Here is a 20,447-nt window from a genome sequence, read left to right as displayed (position 1 = left end):
AAAATTTTAGAAACGTACAAACTTTATTTTAATAGTTAAAAATTCAACAGTTTTATTTTTTTTTTTCATTTTGTTTTTTTGTAAAAATATGCATTTAAAATTAAACTTCACACAAGCTGTTATGGAGAATAAATTGTAATATGCGTAGCAGTGGACTTAAATATAGGCGCTACGATGCATTCGTAATTTCACGTTTTTTTTTTTTATCTTAATGTTTAAATTACAAATTATGATATATGCCTTTGTTTATTAAACCAGTAACAGACAAATAAAGTAACCTTATTTCTTACATCTATCGAATTATTTGTATTACTATAGTTATGACAGTTTAAAACGATGTATAAATTAAATAATTTAACACGTGTACGTGAAATAGAAATTTCTACGAGCGCGAATATCAAAGTTATTATCACATCATTTATTCTGTTAAAAATTAAAATCTTATCTCTTGTTCATACTATGGTATTTGGTCGATATTCAAACGAATTCCAAATACCACAATTCGCGAACTATACACATACGCAGAAAGGTATAATAAAACTAGCTTCGGAGCAGCATTTCAAACGTGACACGGTAAACTTAAAGGTAAAAGCATCGAGTTACACAACAGAGATCTGCGAAAAGGAACATTAAAAAAAAAAAAGAAAAAGAAAAAACACCCTATTAAATACAGGATTCTAAAGGTTTTTTGTAAAGTTCGATGATATTTAATCAGTTTTTTTACGTTTATTTCATGCGAATAAAGTGTTCTGTTTAATAGTAAGCATATGGCAAAATTTTACTTGAAAATTTTTCCCTGATTAAATTTGCGTCCTTCTTTATCAGTACCAGTCCAGCTGAAATATTGTTGAACCAACTGTTTCGTTTCTTCTTTACTTGCGTCTAACTTGGTCCAACTATACGATTCATAATCTACTTGCCAATCAGGGGACAGCTGTTTAAGAGGATATAATTATTACATTTTATATTCTCAATTAGACAGAAACATAATTTCAGATCAAAATATTATACAAAAAATAGGCTAACCGTGAATGCGAGCTCTTGTCCGCGCCAAACCCAAATACCACTGATACTACTATCGTTATCTGTGCCAAACAGACAAGCGCTGGCGAATGCTGCCTTCCGCATTTTGTCTAGTCGTTGATACATACCACTTATTAGATTGCAAGACATGAAAACCTGTTCAAAATAAAGACACAATCTATCAATACATGTCAATATATACAAGAGAAGGAGGAGAAAGTAGATCGATATTTTCGATCTATTCGATAGTATTCGATATATCGTTTTACCTTTGTTAACTCGGAATTGTACTTGTATTCGCCAAGCCAGATACTGTAATTTTCTGGATCAAACTTTTCCCAAAAATAGGGTATAGACTTTGCTTCATCCTCGTTGGAATAAAATCTCTTAAAATCGTCGAGATCGAAAGTGCCTTTGGGCAAGGTATCAAAAGGATTCTTATTTTTGGGTTCAGCAGCTAAAGCGGCATCGGCTGGATCCAGTTCTTCGACTTTCTCCACCTCTTTCTTGGATTCTTTTGCTTCCTTTGGTTCCTTCTTAGATTCTTTTTCCTTTTTTTCCTTCTTTACAGGCTATAAAAACAGTATAAAGAATTACTATCGCGTAAAACGTAGTTAAACGAAACGAAAAAGTGTTTTACGAATCATACGATGATAATACTAACTTTTCCTTGAGTTTCAGCAAACTTCTTTGGATCGTATTCGAGAGTTTTTTCAGCCAATTTGAAGGCACCGATTACAGCTATTGATTCAGGCTGATGAATAACAGTTTGAAACCATCGATTTACGTTCTGGTACGGTTTGCGTAGATTTGGTTCAAGTATATACTGATACAAATGGAGTAACGTCATGGCTACGCTTATGTCGGCTAAAGTCATTCGTTCTCCGACTAAATAAGTACATGTAAGTAGGTGAGAATTAAGAGCAGTCAATGCTTTCTTTACATCGTCCTTGGCATGTTCCACTGTCTGAAATTTATGTTATAATAAAGAAACTGTATTAAATGTGACTAATTTTGGAAATGTAACTTAAAATGTTTGCATATTGTTGGACATGTAAAACAAAATTTATAACCATACAATATGCGAATATTATACCTCCTAGAGTTACAAAAATAGTTACAATATTAAACTAGTTTTGCCTTTGATGGAGGATTTAATTTATAATATCGAAACCCTTTTAATTTGTTTCTTAAATAAAAAAGTTAATACAAATAAGTATAACGACAAACATTTCTATCCATACCTGTTTATTATATGGCATAATACCGAGTAATGGAAATACCCATGCACAACTAGCGGGAAGAATTTCAGAATCAGCGAATCCAAACCATTGAATAATTTCTGCACGTTCCAAATCAGTTTTACCTCTTAACTGATCATTAGCCACTGGAAAAATTGAACGATTTATTTTACGCGTACATAAAATTTTAATATATACCCAATCTATCAATCATAAATTTTACCATAATACGCAATCGCGTTACTCTCTGTGATACATTTTCCATCGCCAGTTTCGAATGCTGGAACCTACAGATAAAATTACACAAATATTAGCGACGTTTTTTTCAACAAATCCAGTACACTATATTTATTTACAGCAAGCCCTCAAGTTACACAGATTTGTAATCCTTAAAATATACAGTTGAACTGTTGCTTACGTCCTCGTATATATTTTAAGCATGTATGAAAAAAATTTTTGTTTAATTCATTTTTCTAATAATGATTGTATACTAAACATATTATAGGAAGAGAGAAAAATTGATCCTAACGCGAATTGTTAAATTAGGCGAGACAGTTTGGCCAGCCTTACAAATGCCTACGATTAAACAAACATTACTCGATGATGTCCACGTTATCCATATGGATAATATCACGCATTACTCTTAAATCCAAAACTAATTTTTCTTTTTCTCTGCAATACATTATATACATACAATTTGGCTCACGTGAAGAGCTTCAGAACGAATCAATCGTGTAAGCGTAGGACTTACTGTATTAACAGTTTCGTGAAAGTCGTCACGAAAAACACCAGCTGGTTTACAAATATCACATAACACGTAACGGAGGAATAAAAATGTGCCGCGCGGTGCGACATACCTTTCCCAATGGAAATTTCTTTAAGAATGATTCAGATTTGTTCGTTTCACCAAAGACAAAATCATCTGCGATCTTGACCTGAGCGCCGGAGTATTGAGCCGCAATCAGCACCTTGTAGGCTCTGAAGTTTTCCGGGTAGGTGTACAGAGTCTGAAATAAATCGTGACACGATTAGCTGGTTTCCGCATTAAATAATATTTCTAACGGAACGTATGTCCACGTTGGTTTGTCATAACGTCGATGGTTAGCGGTGCGATTCGCACGAGAAAGACTTACTCCAGACGCCATTATAGCCAGTTACGGGAAGAGGAAGTCGAAGGCCGGTAAAGATCGTTTCTCTCGAGTGCATAAAGTCTCTACACTAATAGATACGTCTCTACGACGTAGCTGCAATATATCGTATCTTGATACTTTCACGAAATATTTATCAACTTTTCTAATCGAAACACAACCGTGTAATATTACAAATTTCGCAATTCAATGGGGTATTGCCAAAAGACTCTTTTAATTAGACCAGACTTTCGTACTTGGTGAAAATGTAATGCGTGTATCACTGTCTAAAATATAACATTCCGATTGGTTGCTTGGTATTGAATTTATATACTATTTACAATACAAATTAATGATGTATTTTTTATGAAATAGGATATTTCTTACGAAATAGATATTTCAAAGAAACCGTGCGAAAAATTTGATAGATTATTTTGAACGTATAAAAATATTCGATCGACATTTGACAAAGCAGTTCAATTTACATGAACAAAATTTTCATACGATATTCTAGTAATAATATTTAAAATTAGTAAATCTATTCAATAACTTATGGGAATATGAAAAATATTGAATTTTTATCTTGATAAGTTTGTATCTTCTATATCTATGTATATTTTTTTTTCTCCCTCTTTTTCTCAACTTTCGTGTATCTATAATGTATAGACTGCGTGACTGTGGTTTATATCCAGAAATGGCAGCGCTAAAGGATGTTGTTTCTTTATATAAAAATTTAAAACAAGAATGGACAGCGACTCCGTGTAACTTAAAAAAATGTGGCGAATTGCTCAATCAATTAAAGGTATCATATAAAATAAATTTTGTAACTCTTTATTGCTAAATAATATTTTTCGCTGGTAAACTTGTAATATAACCTTGTTTACCTGTGTGGTCTGTCAAAATGAATTGTCATCGTGTCAAAAATTCAACGTGTTATAAGCAGCGTGTGATTGATATTAAAATTTTTTCTTTATATGTAATCTTTGGTACAATATTTATGATTAGCAATTAGAAAAGATCCAAAAAAACTATCTCCTCATTGATAACATAGATCATAAAAGATCACCCAAATCGATGAGGAATGAGCAATTCAATAGTCTTTACTGTTTGTAGATTGGTCTTACACATTTGATGTTTCTTCCAACATCTAATAACACAGCCAGTCAACATGAATTGATCATAGCTCGTATGTATTGATATACATAAATTTGAGTAATGTTCAGTTAACCATTATTTATATAAATTATTTTATAATTGTAGGTGACATTTTAGAAATTGGTGCACAATGGAGCATAGTAACAGAAGATATACCTTCTTTTGAACGTTACATGGCACAATTGAAATGTTATTACTTTGATTATAAGTCAGGATTAGCGGAATCTGTGTACAAGTATCATCTGCTCGGCTTAAATCTCTTGTTTTTATTGTCTCAAAATCGTGTTGCTGAATTTCATACAGAACTAGAACTACTGCCTTCTGATCAGATACAATCAAATGTTTACATCAGACATCCTTTAAGCTTAGAACAATATTTAATGGAAGGATCATATAATAAGATATTCTTAGCGACGGGCAATATACCAGCAGCATCATATAGTTTTTTCATAGATATTTTATTAAATACGGTTCGCGATGAAATCGGAGCATGTATGGAGAGTGCGTACGTTAAAATTTCTATTCAAGGTGCATCAAGAATGCTCAATCTAAGTTCTGAGAAAGATATGAAAGCGTTCGCTTCAAAAAAGAATTGGACTTTGGCTAAGGACGGTTACTTTTACTTCAGCACGATTAACGAAAAGGAAACTGAAGAACCAATACCCAGTTCAGATTTGGCTACATTAGCCATTGATTATGCAAGAGAACTTGAAATGATTGTTTAACAAGCATGTGCATCTTCCTGTATTTTATATAGATAAATAAAGATTGTCATATACTTATTAGGGATTAGTCTTTCTTATTTTTATCAAGTTCCACGAGAAAGTTTCATCTAAAATGTGAAATTACGTTTGGGTTTATTACCTTTAAATATTGTCGCAAAATGAAATGTGTAAAGGAATAGAAATATTATGAAAAATAAAGAACACAGAAATTCGTCATTAACCGATGGTGTCAAGTACTAATATAATTATCAAAAATTGTGTTAAAAAGTCATGTACATGTGACACCGGCCGAAAATCGCTAGCAATCGAAGTCACGTATACGTGATTGCCGCCGAAAAAATGTCGAAGATAGAAGTGTGCATCATTCGACGCCAATGTGTTAATCGACCTATTCGAGATTTTCGGGTGTATCGACTATGGAGTACTCGCGCACCTCTATTAGTCCTTCCTAAAATAAAGGGAATTTTACAAGTGGCCGTGTTTGTCTTTTTCCCTTTTGATCGTAAACGATAGACAAAGATGAAGTTATTTATTTTGACTTATCTACTTGTTTGAGAAAATGTTTTACGCTGCTTAATTTGTTTTGAGGTTATATAATCCCTTTCGAAATACAAAGTAGAAAAAAGATAATCTGTCAAAATGCTCCGTAGCTATGAAGGTGTTCGATTTCTTTCGGACAAACAAATGGTGATATTTGACATTGGAAGCGCGTATACAAAGTATGAACACATTTACGCTAATGCGAATAATTTAACATTGTTAATAATTTGAAATGTAATTTGGAAATAGATATGGTTATGCGGGCGAAACTACACCGCGGGGTATAATAAGGACGGAAGTCGTGTGTCCGGAAACTAAAGAGCTTCGTAAAATCTATGATTATAAAGATACGGAAGATTTGTATCAGTTGCTCGTCGAATTCCTTCATTCTTTATTTTTCAGGTAACGATCGTGAGTAAATTTGTCAATTATGGCTGGCGTCAATTTTTCCGAATATATAAATTTTCTGTGCCTGTCATATTACCAAATTTTCCTGATAAGTTTCTATATTAATATTATCTACTTGTTTTGTATCTTTTGTGTTAGATATGTTCTGAGAAGTCCAAAAGAAGCAAGAATTGTTGTTTTGGAATCACTGTTAATTCCGTCACAATTCAGAGACACACTGGCCAAAGTACTGTTCCGACACTTTGAGATTGGTTCTCTGATGTTATTGTCTGTTCATTTGGCAACTATCAGTACATTGGGTACCAACACAGCCTTAGTTTTAGATGTTGGATACAAGGAAGCTACATTAATTCCAATTTACGAGGGTGTACCAATTTTGAAGGCATGGCAAGCTCTACCCTTGGGTGGTCAAATTGTGCACGAGTACGTTATGTGCATTATAATAGACATTTTGTTATTATTGCATTGACATTTATACAATGCTTGCATTTCTTTTTTGTAGGTATTTGATGAAGTCTTTGAAGGATGTTAATCCTGATGCAAATATAACAGAGAACCTTGTGGAAGATATAAAAGTAAGGACATGTTTTGTTACTACATTAGAAAGATCTGCTAAATTAGGAACAGCTGATGCTCCTAATCCGCCTCCTGCTGTTATGTATCCTGGAGTTAAAAATATTACTATACCTGGTGAAGTTAGGGAAAAAGCATTTGAAGCATTCTGGGAAAGAGATAATGATAATCTTAGTATCCCTACAATGATTCTAGATGCCATAATTAAGGTATAATTTGATTAAATACAAGTATCGATTATTCCGATTATTTTTTAACTTAGTTTATTAAAAGTACCAAACTCTAATTCTTATTACAGTGTCCAATAGATGCCAAACGGTCTTTGGCTGAAAATATAATATTAATCGGTGGAACGACAATGATAAAAGGATTTGCTAGTCGCCTTAAATCTGAACTTTCTACTCTAATAAAAACCAGTCATTATTCTAAGAAATTAAAAATTCAGTCATTCAAGTTCCATACCGCGCCCAGTAAGCCAAATTACACAGCATGGTTAGGGGGTGCCATTTTTGGAACTGTGGACTTACCATTAAGATGCGTAACAAAAGAGAATTATTTAAAATCTAACAGAATCCCTGACTGGTCCAGTTTAATAGATAACCATAGAGAGGATTCTGTAACTTGTGAAATGTGAAGTATATTGTCTAATGGCTAACATAACTTTTTATAATAAAAATATTTTAATCGTTGCATTTATACAGGATGTTCGGCCACACCTGGGAAAAATTTTAATGGGGGATTCTAGAGATCAAAATAAGACGAAAATCAAGAATACCAATTTGTTGATGGAGGCTTCGTTAAAAAGTTATTAACAATTAAATTCAAAAATTTCAAATCGGTTTGGAAAAATTATTTTCGGTTGCGGGGGTCAATTACAATCATTTTTGGTCAATAGACATACCCCCGAAATTCTACCCACTTTCGAGAAAAAAATTCAGTACGGTCGGAACTTTAAACGTTAATAACTGTTTAACGAAGCTTTCATCAACAAATTGGTATTCTTGATTTTCGTCTTATTTTGGCCTCTGGAATCCCCCATTAAAATTTTTCCCAGGGGTGGCCAAACACCCTGTATATGTATATGTAGAAGAAATATGAATAGTTTCCATTTTCGCTATTTATTTTTCGTTTCTTATTTTTGTATTTAACATACTAAAATGAAAAATAAAAGATGTATGTTGTGTTGAAAATTTATATCTCTTTTTATTTGTGGTTACTGTATTACAGAATATTCGAGTTTATATTACAGATTTTTCGAGTAAAAAATTTGTATTATAGTGTTGTGAGTAGAGTAAGCTTCTCGTTTAGTTGAAGTTGAGTCTTTATCAACTGAGAGAGCGCGACGACCATCAGTAGATCTTTCACGTTGCTGTTAAACATTTCTTCAAATTGCTCGCTCGACATTTTGGGAACCGAATGTACCATATCCAGAAGAGCACGACCCACCTATCGTATTAAAATTAATCATTCTTACAGCAATTCTATCATACAAAAACTATAAACCGGGCCTGACAAATTGACAATCTGCGATTAGACCTTTCTCCCTACTCGCTAAACCCCCCACTCGATCGATGGAAAGTTGCGAACCGCGATGTAGCGAGCCCCTTTCTCATCTTCGCCGCAGTTATATTTTGCCCGCGCTTTGTTGTGTACATTCTTAGTTACAGGGGAATCTGTGGCCCGCGATAGAGAAGTTCGTCAGGCCGGCTCTAAACAATATAAAATCGTGCATACTTGATTGTCTGGCGGTTGTTTTGAATTTAACACATCGTCGACGTATGCAAGCACTTGTTCTAACATGGAAGAAAGCTTAGCACTAGCTTCTGCTATCTGTGCTAAATCCATCATTGGTTCTATACCACCACCTGACTTCACACCAGCAATTTGGGCGTGTGCTGGTAATTGTGTCTTAGAACAAAGTTGTAGCCCAACAACTTCTGGCTCGTAAGATGTAATCTACGCAAATCCGCAGATTACGAGAAATTAAATTTCGTAAGATAAACATACAGTTAGTCCTCGAGGTACATAGATCTCAGTGAGCAAAATTTCTGTAGTTTTATTAATCTTTTCTGGTATAATTAAAGAAATTTTAAAGGATAAACAATTTTATTGTAAATGAATAAATACTTCAAATAAATTGCAAACCAGATTATCTAATCTCTTTTTCCCAGGGTTGGCCAAACACCTTGTATAAGTCGAGGACTTTCTGTATTATAAAGAAAAGGACAATGTACCTGTACTTTAACTGGGGTAAACATGGAACCTTGTTTTCCATTAGGTACTCCTAATGACACACATACGTAAGCTTTAATTGCCATTCTAGTAGTATTTAGTAATGTTGTATCAACGGTCAAGTGAACAGGATTGTTGCACTCACGTATATAATATTCGTGAATGACTGAAGAATGAGTGGTAACCTGTAAGATACATATAAATAATTCCAGTTTAAGTTCTAAGTATACTATCCACAGAATTTGCAAAATAATTTACCTCATTACCAGTAGCCCACCATCCAACAATATTTTCTTGTGCATTCACTCTGTGATTCAATTCGTACAAGTCAATTCCATATGTCAAATCAGCTTCTACTTGACTTTCTGACTCTTTGTGTGGTACGCAGAAACAGTTTGTGACCTCAACCATTCCTTTTTCTACAGTACCTATGAACATTAATTGCCATTTCTATCAAATATAATACACAGAGAATATACAGAAGCTATATATAAGCACAGGATTATTAATTTTAATTATTCTTTCTCTATAATCATATTGAACTTTTATACATATAAAATATCAAACGTATAAATACATTGTGTATTTGATTTGAGTTTTATTAACGCCATCTAATTAAATGTTTAGTGCGGATTGTTTAAGTCTGCATATTAAAAACGAGTATGATATAAATTAAGTTGCAATGTATATTCTTCGTCGAATCCAACTGTTTCTGTCAAAGTACTTAATGTAGTCATTTAACCGCAGTCGTGTTTTTTTCTATTGTGCAGACATATAATTTCAAATTACCCAATAGCGTCCCGATAACGCGATGCGATTCAGCTTTTCGACGTTCGTAAGCGTCGACAATTTGGAAAAGAACCACAGGATGAACCTTGACGGTGAGGTTAAGCGCCATGTTTCAGAGAGTTCGATGCCGTTCATAACCCGTGTAAGCGATGTGAGCAGAATATGACCAGAGTGATCTCCACGCATGCACGACTGGAAACAGTGGCGTACATAGTCAAAATTATAGACGTTAAAATCTACTAGGTTCTAATTGTGCCAATTCAAATTTTTGTTTTAATCCTACTTATATTGTGCTTTAATTAGATTATATTTCGATCAAGTTGAATATAATTCGAAGTTTAGAATTCTTGAAAATCTTGATTGTTAAAAGTCTTGGAGGTTTTGAATATCTTGAGCCTTAAATATCTTGATAGATCTGGGAGTGTTAAGAGTAAAAGTAACAATAAGGTTCACTTTTACAAGTTCATTCATCGTCATCATTATTATTATTTTGAAATAAACAGTTTGCACGTGTCGAAATAAACCTGAAATGCGCTAGACAAGGATTAAACAAGAAGTCATATGATACCCATTATTATTCGATCGTGGTACCTTACTGATGCTATTTTCAACGCGCATGCGCGAAAATTGCAGCATATACATTTCCGCCTTAAAATAATAATACGATAGAGTGGGATGCGTAATCGTCAATTTACAATTCGATTGCCTATCGCGCAGATATCTCTCGCCAATAAAAAACGATGTAGCGGTCGCTGCAGTATTTTCGAAATCAACATCCGGCACACTCATGATCGTTGTACGTTATGTATTTTAATCCGGTAGGCGTGATTTCGACACGAGATGCTGTTACAGTAACTGTGTTACTATAGCCAGCCAGAAGATAATAGGTGGTACGGTGTTTGGTGGTTTCGCCTTGAAACGCATCGCTGTGCGAGAAAAAGAAAAAGAATAAGAAAGTGTTGAACGTTGTTCGTAAAACCGATAGTACGCTTCGCGATGCGATTGAAATTCACGTGAATGGAATGCGTTACTGTCATGTAGTACGTACAATGACGTATAGACGTCAAGAGCACGCGAAGTACTTATTTTTTTTTCGCTGTTATCATGGGTTCCAGATTGAGGCAAGTGAATTTCTCAATCTTCGTTTTGTTTTTCTGTCGTGTCTCGTAGATATTTCCGTCGCCCTATCTTGTTTGCTGGTATTTTTGTTACGACACGTAAACCTTCCTTTTGCACGACCAAATATCAAGTGAAAGTATGTTTGTCTGACACACCGCTATTACTTAAGTGTCTTTCTTAATCAAAGATTCATGCATGACAGTTGGTAGACTTAGTTGCTTATTCGTTAAATATTGAAAGATGTTTTTTCACGATAATTGCAATTAATGGTAGAGAACGTTCGCGAGATAAATTTGTGTTTACGATGTACATACGTACGTATTGTGTAATGTATCATGTCGCACCTTGCGTGAGGTGTTGATTTGCAACCAGATTTTATTTTGTTCTGTATCGTTTACTAGTAAAAAGCGGATAAATACTTATTAAAAATCGACACGGCGTGAAAACGAAAGACATCTATTTAAAGCAGAACGATTATCAATGTTACAAACGCAAACGAATTTTTATTGATTTTAAGATCTATTGTACTAACTATTTTGTCTTTAGATTCATAACGCGTTAATGAATTTTCTAAGTAGTTCACTTAGCAATAAGCAAATACAAGTCTGATATATGTTACAATATATCTAACACGTATGCTTATACATATGTACGTTACGTACAGTGGCAAGCATACAAACAAGTACAAGTATTTCTGAAAATTCAACTAAAATTATTTTTTGTTCCTACATTTTAAATATATTCTCACATAACATTGTATAGTTAAGTGTTATGGACTCTGCACCCTTATTACATTTATGTTTCTTAACATAAATAATGCTTTATAAAAATTATTTAGACTGCCAGATGTTCTCTAAGTTTAACACACATATACTCTTAATTATTTGAAATAATAAATATTTGATTTGAAAGTGTTTGAATACTTTTGTGAGCCATTACACGTGTATTATACATATGTATTACTAATGTACACAAATAACATTGGATTTACAAAAGTACATTAACATTTTCAGAGACAATGTGCAACTTCTCTTTGAATGCTTCTGTGAAGTAGCAGCACCGCTAGGAGGAAAACTACCTTGGATACTCCAAAAGTATCCTAGTTCTTTTTTGGATGAGGAAATACTCAAATCTGTTCCTAAATTTGCATATCCTTGTGAATTAGAAAAGTAAGTTTTAAGAAAAGTAAGTTTTAAGAAACTGCTTGTACCATAGGACTACAATAAATTCTTTAATTACATAGTCTTAAATTATGTAGAATTTTAAATACACTATTGTACCCCTATTTATGTCGTTATGTGTATTTCATACATGGATGTATTTAACTATCTAGATATTAAATAACGTTTTTTTTTCTATTTAACTTAAATTAACCATAGAAACTAATATTGTGAAACATTTATTGGTGATTTCAACATGTTGGTAAACGAGTAGTGTAGATGAAAATATTATTGGCAAAATATTTCTCAACATACATATTGTATCTGTAAAATTTGATCTTGCATGAAACACTTTGGAATGCAATAATTGTATATAATTGCGATTTAATTATGATTTCATACCATTACACTTTTATATTTATTTCAGCTTGCTGGTGCAGCATTTTTCGTTTGTACTCACTAGTATAGACTCAAAATGGACATTTGGGTTCTGTCGGCACGATCCCAAAACGGATACAGCTTTAGTAATTTTGAGCGCATTACCGTGGCACGAAATATTTTACAAGTCAGTATATGATTTGGTGTAAGGTTTAAAATGATAGATAAAATTAACAGTAGAATATAATTCACTAAATCAGTTTATCCTATATGAATCCAACAGTGTTGTCGGTTTATAGTTGCTATAGTTGAATTAAAATATGAGTAAATTTAGTAGCTAAGATTTTTTATCTACGATTTTATTAGCAGAGTGCCCTGTTTCAGTTTGGACACCCTGTAGAGTAAATGAAATTCGTGTAAGCGTAAAGTATAATATTTTGTATTTGTACAGACTTTTAAATCATATCGCGACTTTAATGAGCAATGGCACTGGAGAAGATGTTTGGAAATTTCTTGAAACTGTATACAAAAGTACAGTTCCCATTCCCGGTAGTTCTATATCCATTCCTATACCAAATTCTAAAGTGGTAAGTGACCCGACGAATTTACGCGTAACGTATTATTTCACTTATATGTTACAAATTTTTAGTATTTTGTTTGTCGAAGTCCGAAACAATTTCAACTACCGAGTATACCGGAAAATGTAAGTAGTTGTATAATAAATTTGATTCGACGCACGTAAAAATATATTTTAAGTAGTATACTGTGCATATAGCGAGTTTCATTATTTCAGAGAAACTTGACGGAATATTATAGCGCTGTTGATGCTCTAAATATGATGATAATATTTGCTAGCATGTTATACGAGCGACGAATTATTTTTACTTCGAAACGTCTTTCAAGATTAAGCGCTTGTGTTCAAGCATGTAATGCTTTAATTTACCCAATGATTTGGCAACATATATATATCCCAGTTTTGCCATTATCTTTAATAGATTATTTATTGGCGCCAATGCCGTTTTTAATTGGAGTACCAGCACCGACGCTTCAGGTATTTTGATAGCACATACGCACTACAATTAACAATTTCTATTTGTATCGATTATTAAGTATAAAAAAGAATAATTTTTGTTTGCTCATTTTGGATTAATTGGATCAATTGGGAGTATAAGTTATTTAAGGGATCTAGACGTAAATTTTGTACGTGTTCTTTGGAGTATCTATACTTTAGAAGTATGCACAATTTCATACAAAAATATTTTAAATTGTTGAAGATAGAGTTATTTCGTACGCGGTTGCCAGGATTCCGACCGTTCTGTTTATCTAAAATGAACAAATTAAAATAATTATTTAACCCCTTTGAAACATCCTGTATTACTTGATTTGCTTTTTAAAAACCAACGAACCGAGATCGTTTTCTTTTTTTTACATTTGTATTTATATTTTTCATTTTATTTTTAGAGAGTACGTAAAAGCGATTTGGGAGAAGTAGTTATTTTGGATGCTGATAACAATACCATAGAATCTCCCTTTCAAGACTTGGAGTCCTTACCTCAAGACGTAGTTCGTATAAAAATATGATTTTATATTTGGAATAACGAATCTATTCTTAGGAATCGAAACACATCTTAAATAATAAAATAAAAAGTTTCTTCGTCCCAGGTGACCAATTTGAAAAAGGGGCTACGTAATAGACCTGCGCTTCTTGGGGACGGTGTATCGAGGACATTTTTACGAGCATTGGTACAGTTAACTGCTGGTTATAGGGATGCATTGACTTTGGAGCAAGGACAAAGCATTACTTTTAATCACAATGCATTTGTGGAAAGTAGACCATCTTCCATGCAACCTTTTTTACGAAAAATGTTGGAGTTACAAATATTTCAACAGGTACGAATTAAAATATATCGTGGTAAAAAGTTTATGATCCGCTACCTGAACCGGTAATCGCTTGCGACTCGACCTAATAATTGTGACACGGCCTTGAAATTTTCGTGGATTTTAGTTTATAGAAGAAAGACTGAACATGCTTAATTCTGGGCTTGGCTTTTCGGATGAATTCGAAATGGAAGCTTGTAGCTATTCCGCTAAATCTAGTAGTAAATTTATGCAACAGTATCGAGAGTGGACATATGCCATGCGAAAAGAAAGTTCTGCATTTTTCCGCAGTGTAAAGGATAAGGTGAGCTGTTAAGTTTTTTTCAATAGCGTTTAAGACGACAGTTTTGACTAGTAGTACGAAAACTCAAAGTCTTACTTTTGTATGTCTGATTGCCTTCAATTCCAGGCCAATCCAGCAGTAAAGTATGCAGTTAAATCAGTAAGTTTCGATGGATATATACCAAGTTCGTCGTGTTTTATAAACTTGTACCATTTATACTAATTTTATTATTCTAACGTTTCTTTGCTAACCACGCATTTACCAAATTTTATTCGTGTTATTAATTATACTAATCCAAATATCTTCCACTCGGCATAACTTCTCTGCTATGTACATATATATACAGGGTGAGTCGTAACAATTGTTATTTGAAACTATGGTCTGTAATGTATATCGGTTTCAGTATAAGAAACTGGTAACATAATTACTAAAGAAAATAGTACCGATTTTATATCCGCTTAAAACTTCCATCTATGATCATTTTTCGAAAGAATCATTTTAACATAAAATTCACTATACTCGAAAACAAGGTCAAATAGGATACATGTTTTTATAAACTTTTTTTTATTGTTTTCATGTGCTACGGAACACCCTGTATATTTCTATAAATTTTAAATCTAGCTGTATAGTTATTTTCATAAAACTTGTGTTCACAGGTGAAAGACAAGGGGAAAGATATGAAAACAGCGTACAAAGGCCTAAAATGGAAAGGTGTGTTTTTTTGTTACTTTTCTGAACTTGTTTGCAGAATCGGCCAAAATTGTATTTTACTACATTTCTAAATATTTTTAAAATTCTCTTTTCAGGGCGATCAAATAGAAGCGAAACAAGTATGAGATTTCATCAACCAAGATCCGCACCTAGTTCACCAACATCGGATAGAAGACCCATTGATTTCACATCTCCACCAAAATCACCAAATGGTTTTACAGCAACTACTAGTTATAGAAAAGATCTTCGAATACGTAATAGTAATTTTACTGATTCAAGGTATGCACGAATCTCTCAATTCTATGCTTCTATAGCATTTCCTAAGTATTTCGCCAATCACGTTACTTTATCACGTATTTAATCTGTATCGTTTAATTTACAACAGGAAGCAATATTCACCATTAAGCCCTAGTTCTCCGGAAGAATCCGATTCTCCACCAGAACGGGTGAACATTGACCTTATGCAAGAACTTCGCCATGTGATATTTCCAAATACACCTCCTGTTGATAGAACAGTATGTATATCTTTGTTTCTATTATAATACATATGTATTGTGGAAATTTACAGAAACTGATTACAATATTTTGACCCGTGATACCAAACAATATTAGTACAATTTAAGTACTTTTAATATGTCACATAAAATCATTAAAATAACGTTACAGTTACGTGAAATATTTACCATCAGCTATTGTGGAAATGTCTGTTCGTATTTTAAGTGTTTTGTAACATGTCGCTTATCGCAATGTTTATGTTCAGGGTTGGGTAAATTATAATCGAAGTAATGATCGACGATTAAATTAATAGTTTGCAATAATTGTGGATTAAATTAATCGTAAATTGGTTCCTACCATCGATGATTAAAGTAATCGTTATTTTTTAGTGCTGTCGAGTCGAGAATATCGAAAATTTATTTTTTACGAATTTTCAAAATTCAATTATCTGAGTGGAATACGCGTTCTATAGTAGAATACCCTTTTTCATTAATAGTAATTAACTCTGACGACTACATTTTTAATTGTATCGCGTAATCAATAAATTAAATTAGGAGAATCAGTCGATTAATGCCCAACTCTGGTATGTTATTGCAACCAGCATCGGTAGCATGATTACACTTGATATACGGTAGAACGTTGATTATTCAAGTGAGCAATTATCATAACATAAAACTAGATCTATGTCATTATCAGTGGATGGGACAGTTCTTTGTTTTCCAGAATACGTAATTCCGTACTAAAATCGTATTTAAAGATAATATGTTATTTTAATATGCGTGAGGGGAGAGGGTACAAAAATTAAGTGACTTCATCATGCAGTAAACATGTACAGCTTCGATTTTCTTTGACCAATTATCGAAATGAACATATCACCCTGTTAATTCTAATAATCGACGTTCTATTATTCACGTATATTGAAATTGTGCATTTAGGATTTGCAATTACGCATGTACCCTTTTGAAATATTTTTCGGTGATAATGTTACAAAAAGGATTCTCGTTTGTTTTGTGTTATTTTAAGGTACCGCGTCGCAAAATATTTATTCATAAGTATATTTTACTGCACGAACGATGCAGAAATTAAATTTACATTGACGAGGTTGTGTATTTTTTGTTCGCTGACCATAATTATTCTCAGGGCCGTGTAGTATTCGCGAAAACAAGTAAAACATTTTTAATAAACATGGGTCCAGATATTAATTTTGGAGTTATAAGATATTTTCATCAGCGTAGTAATAGTTATCATCCTTCCACGAGAAGAAGGCACAGCGTGTTTACATCCCCTTACTCTTGCTGCAGTCCGCTGATTGGCTGTCACCGATCTTCGTCACCGTTTTCGACTAATACCAGTTACAGCGTGCAACAGGAATGGGGATGTGTACCATACATCCCCACTCCTGTTGCCAATCAGTGGACTCCAGCAAGAGTGGGGATGCAAACACACTGTGCCTTCTTCTCGTGGATGGACGATACACGCTGTGCTTTCTTCTCGTGGAAGAATGGTACCTCTGTGGATACAGTAATGTACGGTTAACTTTCCACGATTCATCCCCTTCTCTCCAATGTCTTCCATCCAACGTCTCGAGTTTAATCAAATCTGACAGAGAGTAACATTTTGTAAAAAAAATTTGTTGGGTCCCAAATCTTCCGAAAGTTAACCGTGCGTCATTGTACGCGTGCCAATAATTTTACTACTCACTGTTAACAGCCGCCAAAAACGTTTTGATTATTAATCTTATTAATCAAAATTTTATATCCAATAAACGGTCTGGGGTACATTCTTCACCCTCGCCAGGAACGACCCCGATTATCCTTTTAATTTTGTTATTGAATTTTTGTCAATGATTGAGTCGTGCATCACTTTCAGTTGAAACCAGTACGCAGTTTAGACAGCTTGAGACCTGCATGGAGTGGGCACTTGCGGCACGGCCCTCCACCTAGTACAGTTACCACAAATCCAATCGATATATCTTCCGCAAAAACTTCGTCCCATCCCGCTCCGCATTCCACCGTAACTAGTTCAGTCGATCAGTCGAGTATTTTGTCGAACGCCAACGACACGTTGTCCAATGATACTTTAACTGTCAACAGCAGATCGTGCCCGTTCGATTCACCGACACCAAAAACAGATAAATCGGAGGAAAAGACCGACGCTTCGTTTTCACCTGTCGTTGCAAAAACCGCGGCGAATTCGCAGTCAAGTAACTTTTTACACGAAGTTCGTATCAACGAATTTATAAAGCGTAATTACAATGCGTCCTTTTGCCCGCAAAAATCGGATGGGAAACGATACAAAAACGACAGTGAAAATTACTCGAAACGCGTTAAATTTTACACCGACGACGCGTTCACGAATCATGATCCGGACGCAGGCGATCGCTCTTTCGACGCGTGTTTGAAAGATATAGATCCTGATCCCCATTCGAAAGAGAACGATCCCTTCGATACGAGCAAAGTGTTCATGCCTTCCTATTTGCAACCGTCAATATTTCACGCCACAAACGCATCGTTGTCTGTTAATTGTCACGTTCCATCCCATGCATTCAGTAGTACGTCCTGTTCTGCACTTTCAAAGGTAAACGTCATCATTCACTATTTATTTTGTTTGCGAATGTATAACCGCTTTTCAACGATCATTAAACATACAATATGTACGAGGGTCGATCGATCACCGAGGTTTTTAATCCTAGAAAATACGCTCGAGGCAAAAGTAATGTAAATTTATTATTCTTCTAACGTTCTATGCATTTTTTCATTCCGTTCGCGAAGAAACATTCTTGATCCAATTGCTTATAATAATCTGAATTCCGATGTCCCTTGGTCAATTGATCCTTGTACGTTTACCTTATCCATTAACGGAATTAAGAAAAGTTATTTTTCGTTTTTTTCTTTTTGTTATAAGTATACACGGTATGTCTGTCTTAAATATTTATAACGTATTATCGCTTGCAGGATTCTCCTGAAGTGCCAGATTTAATTAGATTAGATTCAACAACGAGCAGCAATGACTTCGATCCGCTGCTTTCCAAGTCCACGGAATTCACGAGTTCGAAACAGATGAGCCAGTCGTTGCATATTCCTGAAATGGGCGAGGGCCTTAGCAATCCGCTGTATCCGTACTTCCAACCGCTGCACAAAACTACCGACGGCCAACAGAAATCTTCCGATAATATTGGTGATCTGGATTTGTTACAAGCGTACGGCTTGGACTTTAATAAATTTAGTATAAGTAACGGCGATTCACCGACGAGAAACTCAACAGTGTGCAACGCATCCGACAGCAGTATTAGTAATGTCGATAATACGTTCAGTTTAACGCTGAACACGCCTGCCATTAAGTCGCAAAACAATTGGACGAAATTCGAATAGCTCATGAATTAAATTAACATATTACGTTTCACATATCACGATTGTACATATAACGTTAGTATTGCTTTCTTTTTGTTATTCGTGTAAGCAGAGTTGGTAGCATTGTTCGGATAACATCTCGAATAATATCTCGAAAAAGAAGTATCGATGAAACTAAACGAAAATGGCAAATGAAAATAAACGAACAAAAAGATGTGTTGTATTCTAAAAATAGGTTTTCAATTAGTAGCCGTGTGTTTAAAAAAATTCTAATCATTGTTGTCTGTAAAATATTGTAGTGTAAGTACATAGTTCTACATTATTATTAGATTGAAAATGTATCGAAGAATTTATTCGAGAAGTTATTCGTAGAATTTATTTGAATAAAATATGGTCAACTCTGCGTGTAAGCATAAAAAAAATTCATTGAACGCCTACAGAAAATTATTTGTTCACGAGAAGCATTCAGCGAAGAGACGGTAAATAGAATAAACGGTTAGGTATAATATCGTAGCCATTTGCAAAACTGAATATAATGGTTTTGCTCCACAGCACAATTATAACACTTATGTCCTCGTACACTTTTTATATCGAGAACAGACTCATGTAAAAGACTTGCAACACTCCTAAACGTCCATTCATGCCTGGTTTTGTGCAAATTTCAAATCACTGTATCTTCCAAATAAATCGTGAACGCTGGCGTACAATGTTTAGTTCCATCGACATTTTGAAACGCGATCATTGCAATATTATATTCAGAAAAGCAGGATAAGAGGAACGCATTTGTTGAAAATTGGAAATGTTTAATTAAAAAAATACAATTTAATATTATTGAACCAAATTCTCAAAATGTCTAAATTATGTACATTGAAGTCGTAAGAATCGTCGTGCTAAAATGTAGTAACACAGTAGATAATACTGACAATGTAAATCTTAATTTGTATAATTGAATGAAATTCTATTCGCGCATGTAATAATGAATGATATCTTTGAACGTAAAACGTTAAATCGATCGTATCTTAATAGTTAAATGATTTATCGTTGCACGAAGAATATGTTCGATCGGAACAAATTAAGTACGATTATATATGAAATTATTAGTTCGTCCTTGTTAGATTTTGAACATATTAATTTTAACAATTGTTGCACATTCATTGGTAATGCTTTATAATAAATAAATACGAAAAGTATCCTTTTACAATGCCGTGATTATCTACATTACCTCTCTTTCTTTGTTGTCGATGAAATTTGAGAAATTGA

General features: G+C 33.8%; 6 protein-coding genes across 10 annotated transcripts in view; 4 read left to right on the top strand and 2 right to left on the bottom strand.

The window, feature by feature from the left end:
* Cype (cytochrome c oxidase subunit cyclope) overlaps positions 1 to 20,447 on the top strand; it is a 108,102-nt gene that overhangs the window by 62,452 nt on the left and 25,203 nt on the right. The gene's annotated exons all lie outside the window — the stretch shown is intronic.
* Positions 83 to 3,642, bottom strand: Eef1gamma (elongation factor 1-gamma). 2 transcript variants are annotated; one of them, XM_076777482.1, is made up of 8 exons: positions 3,398 to 3,642; positions 3,122 to 3,271; positions 2,488 to 2,551; positions 2,268 to 2,410; positions 1,688 to 1,990; positions 1,293 to 1,586; positions 1,027 to 1,179; positions 83 to 934 (listed from the first exon to the last, which is right to left on the bottom strand). In XM_076777482.1, the coding sequence occupies exons 1-8, from the start codon at positions 3,407 to 3,409 to the stop codon at positions 779 to 781; spliced, it is 1,275 nt and encodes a 424-aa protein (XP_076633597.1). In that variant the 5' UTR covers positions 3,410 to 3,642; the 3' UTR covers positions 83 to 778. The 2 variants fall into 2 exon arrangements, with proteins under 2 accessions (XP_076633597.1, XP_076633596.1); XM_076777481.1 differs by having other exon boundaries at positions 85 to 934; positions 1,293 to 1,595.
* Positions 4,066 to 5,328, top strand: Rpn12 (regulatory particle non-ATPase 12). Its single transcript, XM_076778835.1, has 3 exons — positions 4,066 to 4,193; positions 4,505 to 4,577; positions 4,652 to 5,328. Exons 1-3 carry the CDS (start codon positions 4,086 to 4,088, stop codon positions 5,269 to 5,271), a joined length of 801 nt encoding a protein of 266 aa, XP_076634950.1. The 5' UTR covers positions 4,066 to 4,085; the 3' UTR covers positions 5,272 to 5,328.
* Positions 5,460 to 8,529, top strand: Arp10 (Actin-related protein 10). Of its 3 annotated transcripts, none has more exons than XM_076778832.1 (6): positions 5,460 to 5,990; positions 6,061 to 6,213; positions 6,358 to 6,642; positions 6,722 to 7,001; positions 7,091 to 7,422; positions 8,460 to 8,529. In XM_076778832.1, exons 1-6 carry the CDS (start codon positions 5,911 to 5,913, stop codon positions 8,479 to 8,481), a joined length of 1,152 nt encoding a protein of 383 aa, XP_076634947.1. In that variant the 5' UTR covers positions 5,460 to 5,910; the 3' UTR covers positions 8,482 to 8,529. The 3 variants fall into 3 exon arrangements, with proteins under 3 accessions (XP_076634947.1, XP_076634946.1, XP_076634948.1); XM_076778831.1 differs by having other exon boundaries at positions 8,454 to 8,518; XM_076778833.1 differs by lacking the exon at positions 8,460 to 8,529 and having other exon boundaries at positions 7,091 to 7,984.
* Eif3f1 (eukaryotic translation initiation factor 3 subunit f1) lies at positions 7,971 to 9,992 on the bottom strand. The gene is made up of 5 exons (XM_076778834.1): positions 9,814 to 9,992; positions 9,283 to 9,452; positions 9,027 to 9,209; positions 8,527 to 8,748; positions 7,971 to 8,238 (listed from the first exon to the last, which is right to left on the bottom strand). Exons 1-5 carry the CDS (start codon positions 9,920 to 9,922, stop codon positions 8,065 to 8,067), a joined length of 858 nt encoding a protein of 285 aa, XP_076634949.1. The 5' UTR covers positions 9,923 to 9,992; the 3' UTR covers positions 7,971 to 8,064.
* Positions 10,557 to 20,339, top strand: LOC143348531 (DENN domain-containing protein 1A). 2 transcript variants are annotated; one of them, XM_076778829.1, is made up of 15 exons: positions 10,557 to 10,934; positions 11,946 to 12,101; positions 12,520 to 12,657; positions 12,922 to 13,057; positions 13,120 to 13,173; positions 13,264 to 13,521; positions 13,932 to 14,033; positions 14,133 to 14,360; positions 14,476 to 14,652; positions 14,758 to 14,790; positions 15,288 to 15,342; positions 15,438 to 15,621; positions 15,728 to 15,857; positions 17,707 to 18,414; positions 18,792 to 20,339. In XM_076778829.1, exons 1-15 carry the CDS (start codon positions 10,918 to 10,920, stop codon positions 19,206 to 19,208), a joined length of 2,793 nt encoding a protein of 930 aa, XP_076634944.1. In that variant the 5' UTR covers positions 10,557 to 10,917; the 3' UTR covers positions 19,209 to 20,339. The 2 variants fall into 2 exon arrangements, with proteins under 2 accessions (XP_076634944.1, XP_076634945.1); XM_076778830.1 differs by lacking the exon at positions 17,707 to 18,414 and having other exon boundaries at positions 10,564 to 10,934.

This window comes from Colletes latitarsis, chromosome 11 (assembly GCF_051014445.1).
Source record: "Colletes latitarsis isolate SP2378_abdomen chromosome 11, iyColLati1, whole genome shotgun sequence".
NCBI lineage: Eukaryota > Metazoa > Arthropoda > Insecta > Hymenoptera > Colletidae > Colletes > Colletes latitarsis.
Note: the sequence above shows the minus strand (reverse complement) of the source record. Positions and strands in the feature narration are given on the sequence as shown.

Bases quoted from the DNA above. Each gene is read 5' to 3' on its own strand.
- Eef1gamma (XM_076777481.1), bottom strand. The intron at 1,596-1,687 runs GTTAGTATTATC...CTGTTTTTATAG, and splicing joins TTGCTGAAACTCAAGGAAAA to CCTGTAAAGAAGGAAAAAAA. The intron at 935-1,026 runs GTTAGCCTATTT...CCTCTTAAACAG, and splicing joins GACAAGAGCTCGCATTCACG to CTGTCCCCTGATTGGCAAGT.
- Rpn12 (XM_076778835.1), top strand. From the start codon at position 4,086: ATGGCAGCGCTAAAGGATGTTGTTTCTTTATATAAAAATTTAAAACAA. The intron at 4,194-4,504 runs GTATCATATAAA...TACTGTTTGTAG, and splicing joins AATTGCTCAATCAATTAAAG to ATTGGTCTTACACATTTGAT. The intron at 4,578-4,651 runs GTATGTATTGAT...TTATAATTGTAG, and splicing joins ACATGAATTGATCATAGCTC to GTGACATTTTAGAAATTGGT.
- Arp10 (XM_076778831.1), top strand. From the start codon at position 5,911: ATGCTCCGTAGCTATGAAGGTGTTCGATTTCTTTCGGACAAACAAATG. The intron at 6,214-6,357 runs GTAACGATCGTG...CTTTTGTGTTAG, and splicing joins CTTCATTCTTTATTTTTCAG to ATATGTTCTGAGAAGTCCAA. The intron at 7,423-8,453 runs GTGAAGTATATT...GTACATTCTTAG, and splicing joins GATTCTGTAACTTGTGAAAT to TTACAGGGGAATCTGTGGCC.
- Eif3f1 (XM_076778834.1), bottom strand. From the start codon at position 9,922: ATGGCGCTTAACCTCACCGTCAAGGTTCATCCTGTGGTTCTTTTCCAA. The intron at 8,749-9,026 runs GTACATTGTCCT...GGATTTGCGTAG, and splicing joins TTACCCCAGTTAAAGTACAG to ATTACATCTTACGAGCCAGA. The intron at 8,239-8,526 runs GTATGCACGATT...TTAATACGATAG, and splicing joins AACAACCGCCAGACAATCAA to GTGGGTCGTGCTCTTCTGGA.
- LOC143348531 (XM_076778829.1), top strand. The intron at 14,653-14,757 runs GTGAGCTGTTAA...CTTCAATTCCAG, and splicing joins TCCGCAGTGTAAAGGATAAG to GCCAATCCAGCAGTAAAGTA. The intron at 18,415-18,791 runs GTAAACGTCATC...TATCGCTTGCAG, and splicing joins CCTGTTCTGCACTTTCAAAG to GATTCTCCTGAAGTGCCAGA.